We start from the raw sequence: 14,236 nt of genomic DNA, 5'->3' as shown, positions 1-14,236 counted from the left end.
TGAGTGTTTAATGCCTGGCAAATTGAAGCATGTCTTGTTAGGTATTATACAAATTCAATCTCATCACTTTTCTTAAACATGGATTTCACTGATTTTCGTGGTTTACTTTACCGGTAAATTTTCTTCCAAGCAGAATTTGGAAGTCTACAGGCACTGGACTCTTTTGTCTTGGGGCCTGAGTTACTCTCGAAAGGGCACAAAGTTTCATAGTGTACTAACATCCCACAAACATTCAAACTCTGAGCTGTCTGGGCATTTCCAGGTGGGCTGATGTTTACAGGGTTTGTGGTTAACAGCTCAGGAGAACAATCTGTCAGGCACCGTAATAAACTCTGCCAGTCAACAGGACAGGGAGGCTCTGGGTCCCTCCCCCAGCCCACCCATTATTCATTCATCTCCTTAACTTAAAAAATGTCATAAAGCTAGGAACCCTTCCCCAGCCCAAACCAAATTGAAAAGGGACATTACCTGGCTGGGCTTAAACTCCACATAACTTGCTTGCAGATGGCTTTGACCCGGAGGCTGAAGAAACGCTACCCTTTGCTGCTGTGAATTATATCCCAGACACTGCCCCACAGCTGCTCCAAAGATCCACAGCCATCCAGCGCTCCAGGCTGACCACCTCACTGTGGGGGACATCCTGGTCCCTGGGCGTCCTGCTGGCTGCACGCAAACCCTTTCCTCTTCCTCTTATACCTGCCCTTCCTGCTTCAGTGCCCAAGCCTGCCTGACTCAGGTGAGGCAGGCTGTCTGCGGCAGGAGGCCCCACCTGTAAACTTCACCCATGAGTCAGCCTGTGAGAGAGCGCACATAACAGTCCCACAGGGAAGAACGCCGCTCTGTAATTCCTGCGAGGTGGGGTAGGCATCACCTTCTACCCACCTTACCCCGCAGACGGCACTAGCTGATTAGAGCAGATGTAAATCACAGGCTGAGTCACGAGCAAAGAACACGCCCGGGGCAGGAGGCTGGTAATCCAGAGGTTCCACTCCTTCCCTGGGGCTATGATTTTATTTAATTCGGCTAGAAAAGAGATAGGAGGAAGGGGGTGGGGAAGAAGAATCTTGGCACCTGTGGACTAAATGTTATAAGACAGAAGTCCCCACGGGGTACCTGGGTGGCTCAGTTGGTTAAGCGTCTGACTTTGGCTCAGGTCATGATCTCCCCAGAAAACCACGACAGGTAATATATTTGCAAGTTAAAAAAAGAAACTTGTGTGCCGATCACCTAGGGGCTTTCTGCGATCAAGGGGTGAGGATAGAAAGGGGAGGATGTTGCTAAATGTACATACAGGGGGTAGAGGGAATACACTGAGTGATAATATTTGCTATTTCCTAATAATTGCACCAAACATTGTGCTTTCCCTCCCATCAGGAAGGGAACCTATTTACAACTTGAGATACGACAGTTTCATTTTATGGCACAATTTAATCATCTGAGGACAAGGCAGGCTGGCTGGGCCTGGCAGGAAGATCTGCTGTGAGTTCGGAAACTGGGCTGCCACGTCCCCTGGAAGAACCAGGACACTGTCTGGACTCTAAACCGGAGGGGCCCTCGACTAAAGAACAGCACAAGAACCCGAGGAAAGGCAGTGGCTCAAATACTGGGATGCCCACTGGCGGGCTCCTTCTACTTCCCAGAAAGTCCTGATTTCTACAACCTCCAGGATTGACCAAATGCCTGCGGCTTTCCAGTGGAATTTGAGGTGTCTGTGATTTCTTTTTTGTATTTCATACCTGAAGGTGGTCTAGGTAAGACAGAAGCTATAGCCCAGGAGACACCTGTCCGATGGACAGAGTACTTCAGACTGTCCAGCAGGGTGGGGGCAGCAGACAGAAGGGGCAGCCACAGGAGTCCTAGGGGGAATTTCTTCCTACCTGACATGAGTCACCGGTGTAGCCAGGGGGGCAGGCACACATCTCCACATGATGTGCTCTACGCCCACTTCCTGTGGCAGAGGCCTCCTCCAGTCCCACCCCGCTCAAGGAGAGCCGCTGAGTCTCGGTGAAGTAGAGGCCTCGGAGGCGCACACCTTCTAGTCTAGACAGTACCATCATCAGCTCTTCCCGGGACACGGGGGCACCGCTGCTGGCGTGCCTGAAGTTTCCCTACACATGGAAAAAGAAAAGCAAGGTCTCCCCTTGGCAAGCTCACTTCCAGGGCTTTCAGAGAGGCAGGCGTCCAGCACAAGTCAAAGGAAAGGCATGGAAGACAAGAGAGAAGGGAAGGGAAAGGAAAGGAAAGGGAAAGGAAAGGAAGGGAAGGGAAGGGAAGGGAAGGGAAGGGAAGGGAAGGGAAGGGAAGGGAAGGGAAGGGAAGGGAAGGGAAGGGAAGGGAAGGGAAGGGAAGGGAAGGGAAGGGAAGGGAAGGGAAGGGAAGGGAAGGGAAGGGAAGGGAAGGGAAGGGAAGGGAAGGGAAGGGAAGGAAGGGAAGGGAAGGGGAAGGGAAGGGAAGGGAAGGGGAAGGGAAGGGAAGGGAAGGGAAGGGAAGGGAAGGGAAGGGAAGGGAAGGGAAGGGAAGGGAAGGGAAGGGAAGGGAAAGGGAAGGGAAGGGAAGGGAAGGGAAGGGAAGGGAAGGGAAGGGAAGGGAAGGGAAGGGAAGGGAAGGGAAGGGAAGGGAAGGGAAGGGAAGGGAAGGGAAGGGAAGGGAAGGGAAGGGAAGGGAAGGGAAGGGAAGGGAAGGGAAGGGAAGGGAAGGGAAGGGAAGGGAAGGGAAGGGAAGGGAAGGGAAGGGGAAGGGAAGGGAAGGGAAGGGAAGGGAAGGGAAGGGAAGGGAAGGGAAGGGAAGGGAAGGGAAGGGAAGGGAAGGGAAGGGAAGGGAAGGGAAGGGAAGGGAAGGGAAGGGAAGGGAAGGGAAGGGAAGGGAAGGGAAGGGAAGGGAAGGGAAGGGAAGGGAAGGGAAGGGAAGGGAAGGGAAGGGAAGGGAAGGGAAGGGAAGGGAAGGGAAGGGAAGGGAAGGGAAGGGAAGGGAAGGGAAGGGAAAGGGAAGGGAAGGGAAGGGAAGGAAGGGAAGGGAAGGGAAGGGAAGGGAAGGGAAGGGAAGGGAAGGGAAGGGAAGGGAAGGGAAGGGAAAGGGAAGGGAAGGGAAGGGAAGGGAAGGGAAGGGAAGGGAAGGGAAGGGAAGGGAAGGGAAGGGAAGGGAAAGGGAAGGGAAGGGAAGGGAAGGGAAGGGAAGGGAAGGGAAGGGAAGGGAAGGGAAGGGAAGGGAAGGGAAGGGAAGGGAAGGGAAGGGAAGAGGGAAGGGAAGGGAAGGGAAGGGAAGGGAAGGGAAGGGAAGGGAAGGGAAGGGAAGGGAAGGGAAGGGAAGGGAAGGGAAGGGAAGGGAAGGGAAGGGAAGGGAAGGGAAGGGAAGGGAAGGGAAGGGAAGGGAAGGGAAGGGAAGGGAAGGGAAGGGAAGGGAAGGGAAGGGAAGGGAAGGGGAAGGGAAGGGAAGGGAAGGGAAGGGAAGGGAAGGGAAGGGAAGGGAAGGGAAGGGGAAAGGGAAGGGAAGGGAAGGGAAGGGAAGGGAAGGGAAGGGAAGGGAAGGGAAGGGAAGGGAAGGGAAGGGAAGGGAAGGGAAGGGAAGGGAAGGGAAGGGAAGGGAAGGGAAGGGAAGGGAAGGGAAGGGAAGGGAAAGGGAAGGGAAAGGGAAGGGAAGGGAAGGGAAGGGAAAGGGAAGGGAAGGGAAGGGAAGGGAAGGGAAGGGAAGGGAAGGGAAGGGAAGGGAAGGGAAGGGAAGGGAAGGGAAGGGAAGGGAAGGGAAGGGAAGGGAAGGGAAGGGAAGGGAAGGGAAGGGAAGGGAAGGGAAGGGAAGGGAAGGGAAGGGAAGGGAAGGGAAAGGGAAGGGAAGGGAAGGGAAGGGAAGGGAAGGGAAGGGAAGGGAAGGAAGGGAAGGGGAAGGGAAGGGAAGGGAAGGGAAGGGAAGGGAAGGGAAGGGAAAGGGAAGGGAAGGGAAGGGAAGGGAAGGGAAGGGAAGGGAAGGGAAGGGAAGGGAAGGGAAGGGAAGGGAAGGGAAGGGAAGGGAAGGGAAGGGAAGGGAAGGGAAGGGAAGGGAAGGGAAGGGAAGGGAAGGGAAGGGAAGGGAAGGGAAGGGAAGGGAAGGGAAGGGAAGGGAAGGGAAGGGAAGGGAAGGGAAGGGAAGGGAAGGGAAGGGAAGGGAAGGGAAGGGAAGGGAAGGGAAGGGAAGGGAAGGGAAGGGAAGGGAAGGGAAGGGAAGGGAAGGGAAGGGAAGGGAAGGGAAGGGAAGGGAAGGGAAGGGAAGGGAAGGGCAAGGAGGCAGGGAGGAAGGGAGGAGGGGAGGAGAGGAGGAGGGGAGGAGGAGACGAGGAGAGGAGAGAGAACAGAAGTTAGTATAAGTTAGCAGATTTATATTTAGAGTCAGGTGTCCTGGGTTATTCCTAAGAAAAGAGAGTGCCACATGAAAGGGGAAAAAAAATGAAGGCAGGAAATAAGGCACAATGAAATGCAATAAGATTTCCTAGTGTTTACTTATTTTAAAATGCACTTTTGGGGCACCTGGTGGCTCAAGTGGTTGAATGTCTCTCTTTTTTAAACTTTTTTTTAAAGTTTATTTTTTTGAGAGAGAGAGAGAGAGAGAGAGAGAGAGAGAGAGAGAGAGCAAGGGAGGGGGCAGAGAGTGAGGGAGAGAGAGAATCCCAGGCAGGCTCCTTGCTGTCAGTGTGGAGACAGAGGCGGGGCTCGATCTCAGGAACTGTGAGATCATGACCTGAGCCAAAATCAAGAGTCAGACACTTAATAGACTCAGCCACCCTGGCGCCGCAGAGTATCTGACTCTTGATTTTGGCTCAGGTCATGATCCCAGGGTTATGGGACTGAGCCCCACCTTGGGCTCCATGTTGTGCATGGAGCCCTGTTTAAAATATTCTCTCTCTCTTCTCTCTCTCTCTCCCTTTCCCTCCCTCCCTCCACTTCTCGCTTCCTCTGTCCCTCTAACCAACTCTCTCTCTCTCTCAAATAAATAAATACATAAATAAATAACTTTTTTTTAAAAATGCACTTTTGTGTGTGCAAGCACAAAATGAATGAGAATGATACAGGAGAAAGGCTTAAGGAAACCCACTGAGTCATGCAGTTAGATCACTCATTAAATGTACATAATTGGGACAGAAAGTACAATCTTTTCTTGCACACACACATTTACATTTTTACTTTTATGATGGTAAAAGGCACATCACATAAAATCGACCATTTCAGCCATTTTTAAGTGTACAGTAGAATAGCATTAATTATATTTCACATTGTTGTATAACACATCCTAGACCTTTATCATCTTGCAAAATGGAAACTCTGTACCTATTAAGCAATTTCTCCTCTCCCGCCAATTCCTGAAAACCACCATTCTACTTTCTGATATTATGAATTCGATTACTTTAAATACCTCATGTAAGTGGAATCACTCAGTATTTGTCTTTTGGTGACTGGCTTATTCCACTCAGCATAAAATCTTCACATTACGGTCCAGCATCTAACTAGCTAGATCTATCATATTCTAGCACGTGATAGGATTTCCTTTTTAAGGTAATATAATATTCCAACATATGTATATACCATATTTTCTTTATCCGTTCATCTGTCATCTGCCACCTCTTATCTACTGTGAATAGTGCTGAAATGAACATGGATGTGTGAATAGCTGTTCAAAACGCTATTTTCAGTTCTTTTGGGTATATACTCAGAAGTGGGATTGCTGGATCACGTGGTCATTCTATCTTTAAAATTTTTTTAAATCTCAATACTCTTTTCCACAGTGGCTCGCACTGTTTTATAATCTCACCAACAGTGCACATGTGTTCCAATTTCTGCACATCCTCGCCGACACTTGTTATTCTGTTTTATTTTTAACAGTAGCCATCCTAATGACTGTGAGATGGCATCCCGTTGGTTTTGATTTGCATTTCTCTACTAATTAGTGATGTTGAGTATCTCTTCATGTAAAAGCCTGCACTTAGAGAAAGAATTTTTTTTTCATGTTTGTTTATTTTTGAGAGAGAGAGACAGAGCATGAGCAGTGGAGGGGCAGAGAGAGAGGGAGACACAGAACTGGAAACGGGCTCCAGGCTGTTAGCGCAGAGCTCGACATGGGACTTGAACTCAGGAAGTGTAAGATCATGACCTGAGCTGAAGTCGGAGGCTTAAACGACTGAGCCACCAGTCATCCCTAAAAGACTGCACATTTAACCTTTATATTCTGTTGCCTCCTTAAAACTTGGCTTCCATATGTCTTAAATGGGCATAATAATATCTAATCTCTCAGCAGTATGACGAGGATTATGTGTCCTATAGTGTCCTATATAGTAGAGGATTAAAGCAAATTAAATAATATAATGTACATAAAGTGTTTAGCCCAGTGCCTAACATGTAGTAGACATTCAATAAATGGTATCTATTATTATTTACATATAAATAAGATACTAATATAATTTTAGTTTATATTTTTAAACAGCTTGAGGTATGATTTGCATACAATTATATTCCCTTATTTTAAGCGTACAATTTTTAGTAAATTTACAGAAGCATGCAACCATCACCACAATGTAGTTTTACATTTTCATCCCCTACCCCAAAAGAACCCTTGTGCCCATTTGTAGTTACTGCCTATTCCCATCCCAAGCCCCAGGCAACTGTCTCTAGCTTTACCCTTGTTGGACCATTTATGTAAATACAAGCTTTAGGGACGCCTGGGTGGCTCAGTCAGTTAGGCATCTGACTCTTGGTTTCGGCTTGGGTCATGATCTCACAGTTCAAGAGTTCTGTGCTGCTAGTGTGAAACCTGCTTGGGATTCTCTCTCTCCCTCTCTCTCTGCCCCTTCCCCACTCATGCTTGCTCTCTCACTTGCTCTCTCTCAAAATAAATTTAAAATAACACTTAAAAATCAATCAATAAATACAAACTATTTCAATAGTACACAAATGCTTATCTTCTATTCATTTCTTCACCTGCTCTGTTGTGCTCTTATTATCATATACATTATGTCTTTATACACTGTATGCTGATCAACACAGACTTATAATTACTTATAATTATTGCTTTAAGCAGTTGTCTTTTAAATCAGAAGGTTACAAACAAAAGATATATTTTTACTGCCTTTCATATTTACCTATGTAGTTACCTTTACAAGTGTTTTTCATTTCTAACAGGGATTGAAGTTATTGTCTATAGTGTCCTTTCATTTCTGTCTAAAGATTCCCATTAGTATTTCTTATAAGCAGGGCGGGATAGCACTGAATTCTCCCTGTTTTGTTTATAATGGAATGTCTTCATTTCTCCTCCATTTTTGAAGGACATTTTTCTGGATATGTAATTCTTTGCTGCATGTTTCTTTTATGCATGTTTCTTTTAGCACTTTGAATGCTGCCCCACTGCCTTCTGACTTCCATGGTTTCTGGGTGAACAGTTAGGTCTTAAACCTTATTGAGGACCCTTGTATGTGATGTGCTTCTCTCCCATTGCTTTTAAGATTGTCTTTGTCTTTCAGAATCTTTACTATGATGTTTCTAATGTGTGGATCTCTTGCATTTATCCGACATGGAGTTTGTTGAGCTTGGATGTGTAGATTAATGATTTTCATCAAATCTGATAAGTTTTGCAGCCATTATTTCTTTAAATATTGTTTCTTTCTTTGTTTCTCTCTCCTCTTGTTCCGGTACTTCAATTATTCACATGTTGGTACATTTGATGGTGTCTCATACGTCTTTGAGAGTCTGTTTGTTTTTCCTCACTCTTTTTACTTTCTGTTCCTCAGACTGAATAATCTCAATTGACCTACAAATTGGCTGATCCTTTCTTCTGCCTGTTCAACTCTGTTGTCGAGCCCTGGTCTTAGTCAGCCTGGCTGCCATAACAAAACACCATAGACTCAATGGCTTAAACAACAGAAATCTGTTTTCTCAAAGTTATAGAGGCTAGAAGTCCCAGATCAAGATTGCCAGCCAGTTTGGTCCCTGGTGAGAATTTTCTTACTAGCTTACACATGGTTGCCTTCTCACTGTGTTCTTATGTGGTAGACAGAGAGAGTGAGTTTTCTGGTGTCTCCTTTTATAAGGGCATTGATTCTATCAGATCACAGCTCTATCCTTATGATCTTATTTAACCTTAATTACTTCTTTACTCCAAATACACTCAAACTAGAGACCAGGGCTTCAACACATAAATTTGGAGAGAACACAACCCAGTCCACAGCAGCTCTTCTAGTAAATTCTTCATTTTCAGATATTGTAATTTTCAACCCTAGAATTTCTATTTGGTTCTTTTTTTATAATTCCTATTTCTTTACTAGTATATTGCATTTGGTGAGATATTGTTCTCATATTTTACTTTAGTTCTTTAGACATGGTATTCTTTAGTTCTTTGATGTATGTTGATTTAAAGTCTTTGTGTAGTAAGTCCAATGTCTGGGCTTCCTTAGGGACGGTTTCTATTTATTTATTGCCTTTCCCTCCTGTGCATGGACCATGCTTTCCTGTTTCTTTTTCATGTCTCATATTTTTTTGTGGAAAACTGGACATTTAACATAATGTAACATGGCAACTCAGGAAATCATATTTCTCCCCCCTCCCCAGAATGTGTTGCTGTTGCTATTTACTATTGTTGTTTGTGTCTTTGTTTAATGAGTTTTCTGAACTAATTCTGTAAAGTCTGTATTCTTTGTCATGTGAGGCCATGAAAGTCTCTGCTTAGGTAGCTTAGTGGTCAGCTAGTGACTGGACAGAGATTTCTTTAAATGCATAAAACCGAAAAGTCTCTTAGTATCTGCCAAGGGGTTTGTGTGTATGTTGAGGGACCCCTCAACACTCAGCCAGGCAGCTGACAACTCTGTTTTAGCCTTCACTTCTGGTTTATTCTAAGCCTCAAGGTCAGCTGGTCAGCTAGAGGTGAGGGCTTAGGGCAGTGTCAGGTCTTTCCTGAGCATGCTCACAGCCCTGAGTATGTGTGGCCTTCTACCTTCCCAAGATTGTGTTGGAGCTTTCCAAAGCCCCTATGGACATCTCATTCCCAGCTTTTTAAGTTTTGTGATTAGCCTATTATTAGTCCCAACTGTTATCCATCACCTCAGGCAGCCATGAAGTTAAGCAACCGCCTCTAAATGTTTTCAGACATCCCAAGGGAAAAGCTTTTCATTTTGGAGACAGTTCCAAGTCAGGTCAAACAAAGACAGCTTAGAGGTAGAATCTTCCAGAAAACCTCCAGACAGGTCAAATCATGATAGTTCTCTGGGAGTGAAGCTTTGTATAAGCTCCGATGCCACTGTCTCCCCTGATGGTTGCTGGGCTACTGGCGGTCACCTTGCTGGTGGGCTATTGTTTTTCAAAGCTACTGTGGAGGTGGGGAATGGGAACAGAGCAAGCTGACTGCCACAAAGCCCGATGTTCTTACCAAAATTCAGCCATTTTTCTTGAATAAACACTTTTCAGATTGTTGTAAGCCTCTGATCAATGTCCAGGTTCTAACATACTTGATTCTAACCATTTTTGCCAGATTTCTCATTGCTTTTACAGAGGAGAGAATTTCTGGAGGTTCCTCCTCCACCAATTTTGCTGGCATGTCCACTCTCATATAAATAGAATATGTGGTCTGTGTCTTGCTTCTTTGAATATAAAAGCAATATATTGCTTTTGAGGTTCATCCATGTTGTCATAGGTATCAATGCTTTGTTTCATTTATTGCCAAGTAGTATTCTATTGAATGGATGGACCTGTACAGAAATGTTAAAATATGTCTACAGATTCAAAGTACTTGAAAAGTATCATCTTGAGGTATCAGACATATTTAAAAAAAATTTTTTTAATGTTTATTTTTGGGAGCGAAAGAGAGACAGAGCATGAGTAGGAGAGGGGCAGAGAGAGAGGGAGACACAGAATCCGAAGCAGGCTCCAGTCTCCATGCTGTAAGCACAGAGCCCTATGCGGGGCTCGAAATCACGGACTGCGAAGATCATAACCTGAGCCAAAGTCGGATGCTTAACTGACTGAGCCACCCAGGCACCCCTTAATGTTTATTTTTGAATGTGTGTGCAAGTAGGGGAGGTACAGAGAAAAGGGGAGGTGAGGATCTGAAGTGGGCTTCTGTGCTGACAGCAGAAAGCCCAATGCAAGGCTTGAACCCATGGACCACTAGATCATGACCTGAGCTGAAGTCAGACACTTAACCGACTGGGTCACCCAGGCACCCCTGGACATACTTAATAATACAAGTGGAACACTATTTTAAAGAAGTTGTCATAACCAAGTAAATGTAATATGTTTTATGATTTCATAAGCTTTCCTTTATTTATTTATCTTAATCTTATTTCTTTTGGTATTAGACTGTTTTTGTGGCTTTTCTATCCATTCATCCCAAGCCTTTGTTGGCCACTGAGGAAGGCATGAGATCACAGCATTTACAAGCTCACAGGGTTTATAAGACAATGATAATTACCTGTAAAAACAGGAGAGACCATGCTAAGTGCCATACAGATAGTATAAACAAAGCCCTATGAAGATGAAACTCTGTATATTCTACACAATTTATATTTTAAATTTATACACATGAAATATATGTCTAGAAATATAATTAATATTTTGAATTCATAAAATAAGTCAAAACTCATAATTGCTTGAAAGGACTAAGTTGTAGAAATGGAGTATTACTCGGCAATCCAAAAGAATGAAATCTTGCCATTTGCAACTATGTGGATGGAACTAGAGGGTATTATGCTAAGCGAAATTAGAGAAAGACAAATATCATACTTCACTCATATGAGGAATTTAAGATACAAAACAGATGAACACAAGGGAAGAGAAGCAAAAATAATATAAAAACAGGGAGGGAGACAAAACATAAGAGACTTTTAAATATGGAGAACAAACAGAAGGTTGCTGAGGGGTTGTGAGAGAGGGGATGGGCTAAATGGGTAAGGGGCATTAAGGAATCTACTCCTGAAATCATTGTGGCACTATATGCTAACTGACTTGGATATAAATTAAAAAAATAAATTAAATTAAAAAAAAGAAAAGATGCTCAACATCAGTCATCATTGGGGAAACACAAATCAAAACTACAATGAGATATCACTTCAAATCTGTCAGAATGGCTGAAATCAACAACACAAGAAAAAACAGGTAGCTGCAAGGATGTGGAGAAAGAAAAACCCTCTTACACTGTTGGTGGGAAGGCAAACCAGTCCAGCGACTCTGGAAAACAGGATAGAGGTTCTTCAAAAAGTTAATGGTAGAACTACCCTATGATCCAGCAATCACACTATTGGGTATTTACCCAGACAATACAGGACACTAATTCAAAGGGATACATGCATCCAATGTTTATAGCAGCATTATTTGCAATAGCCAAGATATGGAAGCAGCCCGAGTGTCCACTTACTGATGAATGGATAAAGAGGAGGTGTAACACACACACACACACACACACACACACACACACACACACACACACACACACACACTGGAATATTATTCAGACATAAAATAGAATAAAATCTTGCCATTTGCAATGACATGGACAGAGCTAGAGAGTCTAATGCTAAATGAAGTAAGTCAGTCAGAGAAAGACACACACCATATGATTTCACTCATTTGTGGAATTTAAGAAACAAACAAACAAAAAAACAAGCAAAGAGAAAAAGTAAGAGAGAGAGAGAAACAAAGCAAGAAACAGATGATTGATTATAGAGAACAATCTGACGGTTACGCGGGGAGGGGTGAGTGGGTTAAACAGCTGATGGGGATTAAGGAGGGCACTTGTCATGATGAGCACAGGGTGATGTATGGAAGTGTCGAATCACTATATTGTACACCTGAAACTAATATAACACTGTATGTTAACTAAGTGGAATTAAAATAAAAACTTAAATCTTAAAAAAAAAAGAACTAAGTTATGGAACAAAAAGGATCATCAAGAACCTTTTTATGTGTGTTTTTCCTTTACCTCCACCACCTGCACACGCACGTGATACAGACGGTCTGGCCGTGGGTTATTTGGCTCCTCATGGATGATGGACATGTGCTGACCCTGTTTAAAGAAAAACATGAGATATGTCACAACAGAGAAATAATACCTAATATGGTGCATGTTTGCAAACAGGAAACCAGAAAAATCCCCTTGACTGAAAGTGGCTATATAAAGATGGAATTTATTTTATTTTAATTAATTAATTAATTTATTTTTTTTTACAAAAAACCATGCTTTGCAGTCAATGCATGAGGTGACTTTCCATGACGGCTGACAGGTCCAGGCTGTAGTAACCAGAAAGTGCTTTGGTGGGTGAGTTAGTGAGGAGGGTGGGGTGGGGAGAAGGGCTATGTGCAGGCTGCATAGACAGGTTGCTGCAGAGCTGGCACGTGGGGGAGGAAGCCCCCATAGCCCACTCCCTGTGGGATCCAGCCCTGCTCACTCTCAGCCTCTGAACCTCCCTCCTCATAGCAGGGGCTCTTTGGGACTCCTGACAGGGCATAATGGGAAGGAGGTCAAAACCCACCAACACCTCCACCCCAAACCCGCACACAAAAACCCCAGCTTTTCTGTTACAAACCCAAACCCAAAAGGGTTCCATTCGCTAGTGCTGGCATTTGAGAAAGAAGACCATTATCTGCAATCACAATCACTGAAAAGCTTAATCTAAAAAACATGCCCCGTAGGCTTTTAATTATGGTGGTTTGGAACAAAGCAGCAGACTGAATGTTTCATGAGCCTAAATTATTTTCCATCTTGGGAGGGAAAATTAAGAAGAAATTTTGGTCCTCACTTTTCCGTGAATTCCAACTGCCTGTGTAATAAACTCTTTGGCAATAAAATATGGGTATATTAATGGCCCGAACTTAAGATATTCTGAAAAAATAGGAAACTGAAATACAGCACTGCCATGATGGCATTTTTATTATGGAGCTATTTTTTTCCTCTAAAACATCTCTGGGGGCCTGGGTGGCTCAGTTGGTTGAGCTTCTGACTTCGGCTCAGGTCATGATCTCGCGGTTGTGAGTTCAAGCCCTGCATCGGGCTCTGTGCTGACAGCATGGAGCCTGGAGCCTGCTTCGCATTCTGTGTGTGTGTCTCTCTCTCTGCCCCTCCCCCACTCAAGTTCTGTCTCTCTCTGTCTCAAAAATAAAATAAAGATTAAAAAAAATTTTTTTAAGTCTTCAGGGCCTCATTTTCAACATGTTTTACAAAGGTTCTTTGAAGTTTTTGAAACGACAGTTCAATAAATTTGGGTGCCAGTAAAAACAAAACACAACCCAGCAGTGCCTAAACACAAAAATTGGCCAGAATGCAAGGCTCTCAGCTGTGACGAGATGTGTGAGACTCGTTCGTCCCTACTGTACAGGGAATGACACACAAAAACCTTCAGGAAGCTGGAATTGCACTGCATTAACCACAGCACATAAACCAGAAACGGCATCAAGTTCAGGCTCAGGCACCTCAGTTCTGTTCAAGACACTGGGCCCTGTACTTTAGGAGATTCAAAGCAGAATGTGACGTTGACCCTGCCCTCGAGGAATTTTCTAGGTTGCAGTTGTAGACTATGTGGCTGGTACATACTGTATAGATGTCACTTCTCTTCTCAAGAAACCAAAATGGCTCCCTACCGTCTATATCAACTCAAACTCCTTATCGTAGCATTAAACATCCTCTTTCCCACCCTTCCAGGTTTGTTTTCTATGACTCAGGAATCACTCTTAATACAGCCAAGTTGGACAGGTCACCCCTTGCGCACTGCCCCTCTGCCTTGGTTTATCCTATTCTTTGCCCCTGGAAGTGCCCCTGGCACTTCTCCTGTCATGCCAAGGCTTAAAGTTCTGGCCCCAAATTAACCCTTTCCATGAAACCTTCTGTGGGCCTCTCAACTACATAAGCCCCCAGTTGGACCCCAGCTGCCCGAGAGTCTTGTTTGAACTTTACCTCAATGCTTATTGTTCAGTGGATTGTAGCTATTTGCATATGTCTTTCATCTCCCTTCTTAGATTACACTCTTGTTAAAGACAGGGTCACCTGTCCTTTAGGAGCCCAGCAATGTGGCCTTGTAAACTGGAAGGTCTCAAAAACATTTGTGAGACTGAATTGAAAGATAAAAACATACAAATAAGTTTACCATGAAGCAATAACTTAAGAGAAGCAAGCGTGAGATACAGTTACATTCTTTGGGAGGGGAGACAAGAGAAACCACGGGGGCTGGGATGATCAGGGGAAGCAGGATCCTGAGGAGGGGCTACCTGCTCTCAACTTCCTTTGTAGTTGCTATAAAATATTG

General features: G+C 44.5%; 1 protein-coding gene across 9 annotated transcripts in view; it reads right to left on the bottom strand.

Annotated features, from left to right (window-relative positions):
• The window catches only part of LAMA3 (laminin subunit alpha 3), a 274,575-nt gene that overhangs the window by 74,642 nt on the left and 185,697 nt on the right, over window positions 1-14,236 (bottom strand). For 7 of the 9 annotated variants that reach the window (XM_042961481.1, XM_042961480.1, XM_042961483.1 and 4 more), the window contains 2 exons: window positions 11,920-12,003; window positions 1,878-2,108 (listed from right to left, as the gene is read on the bottom strand). In XM_042961481.1, coding sequence (XP_042817415.1) covers window positions 1,878-2,108; window positions 11,920-12,003 — 315 coding nt within the window. Of the gene's footprint in view, window positions 1-1,877; window positions 2,109-11,919; window positions 12,004-13,887; window positions 14,080-14,236 lie in introns of those variants that run through there. The other 2 variants (XM_042961488.1, XM_042961482.1) reach the window with 2 other exon arrangements.

This window comes from Panthera tigris, chromosome D3 (assembly GCF_018350195.1).
Source record: "Panthera tigris isolate Pti1 chromosome D3, P.tigris_Pti1_mat1.1, whole genome shotgun sequence".
Classification (NCBI taxonomy): Eukaryota; Metazoa; Chordata; class Mammalia; order Carnivora; family Felidae; genus Panthera; species Panthera tigris.
This window is presented reverse-complemented; position numbering and strand designations above follow the sequence as displayed.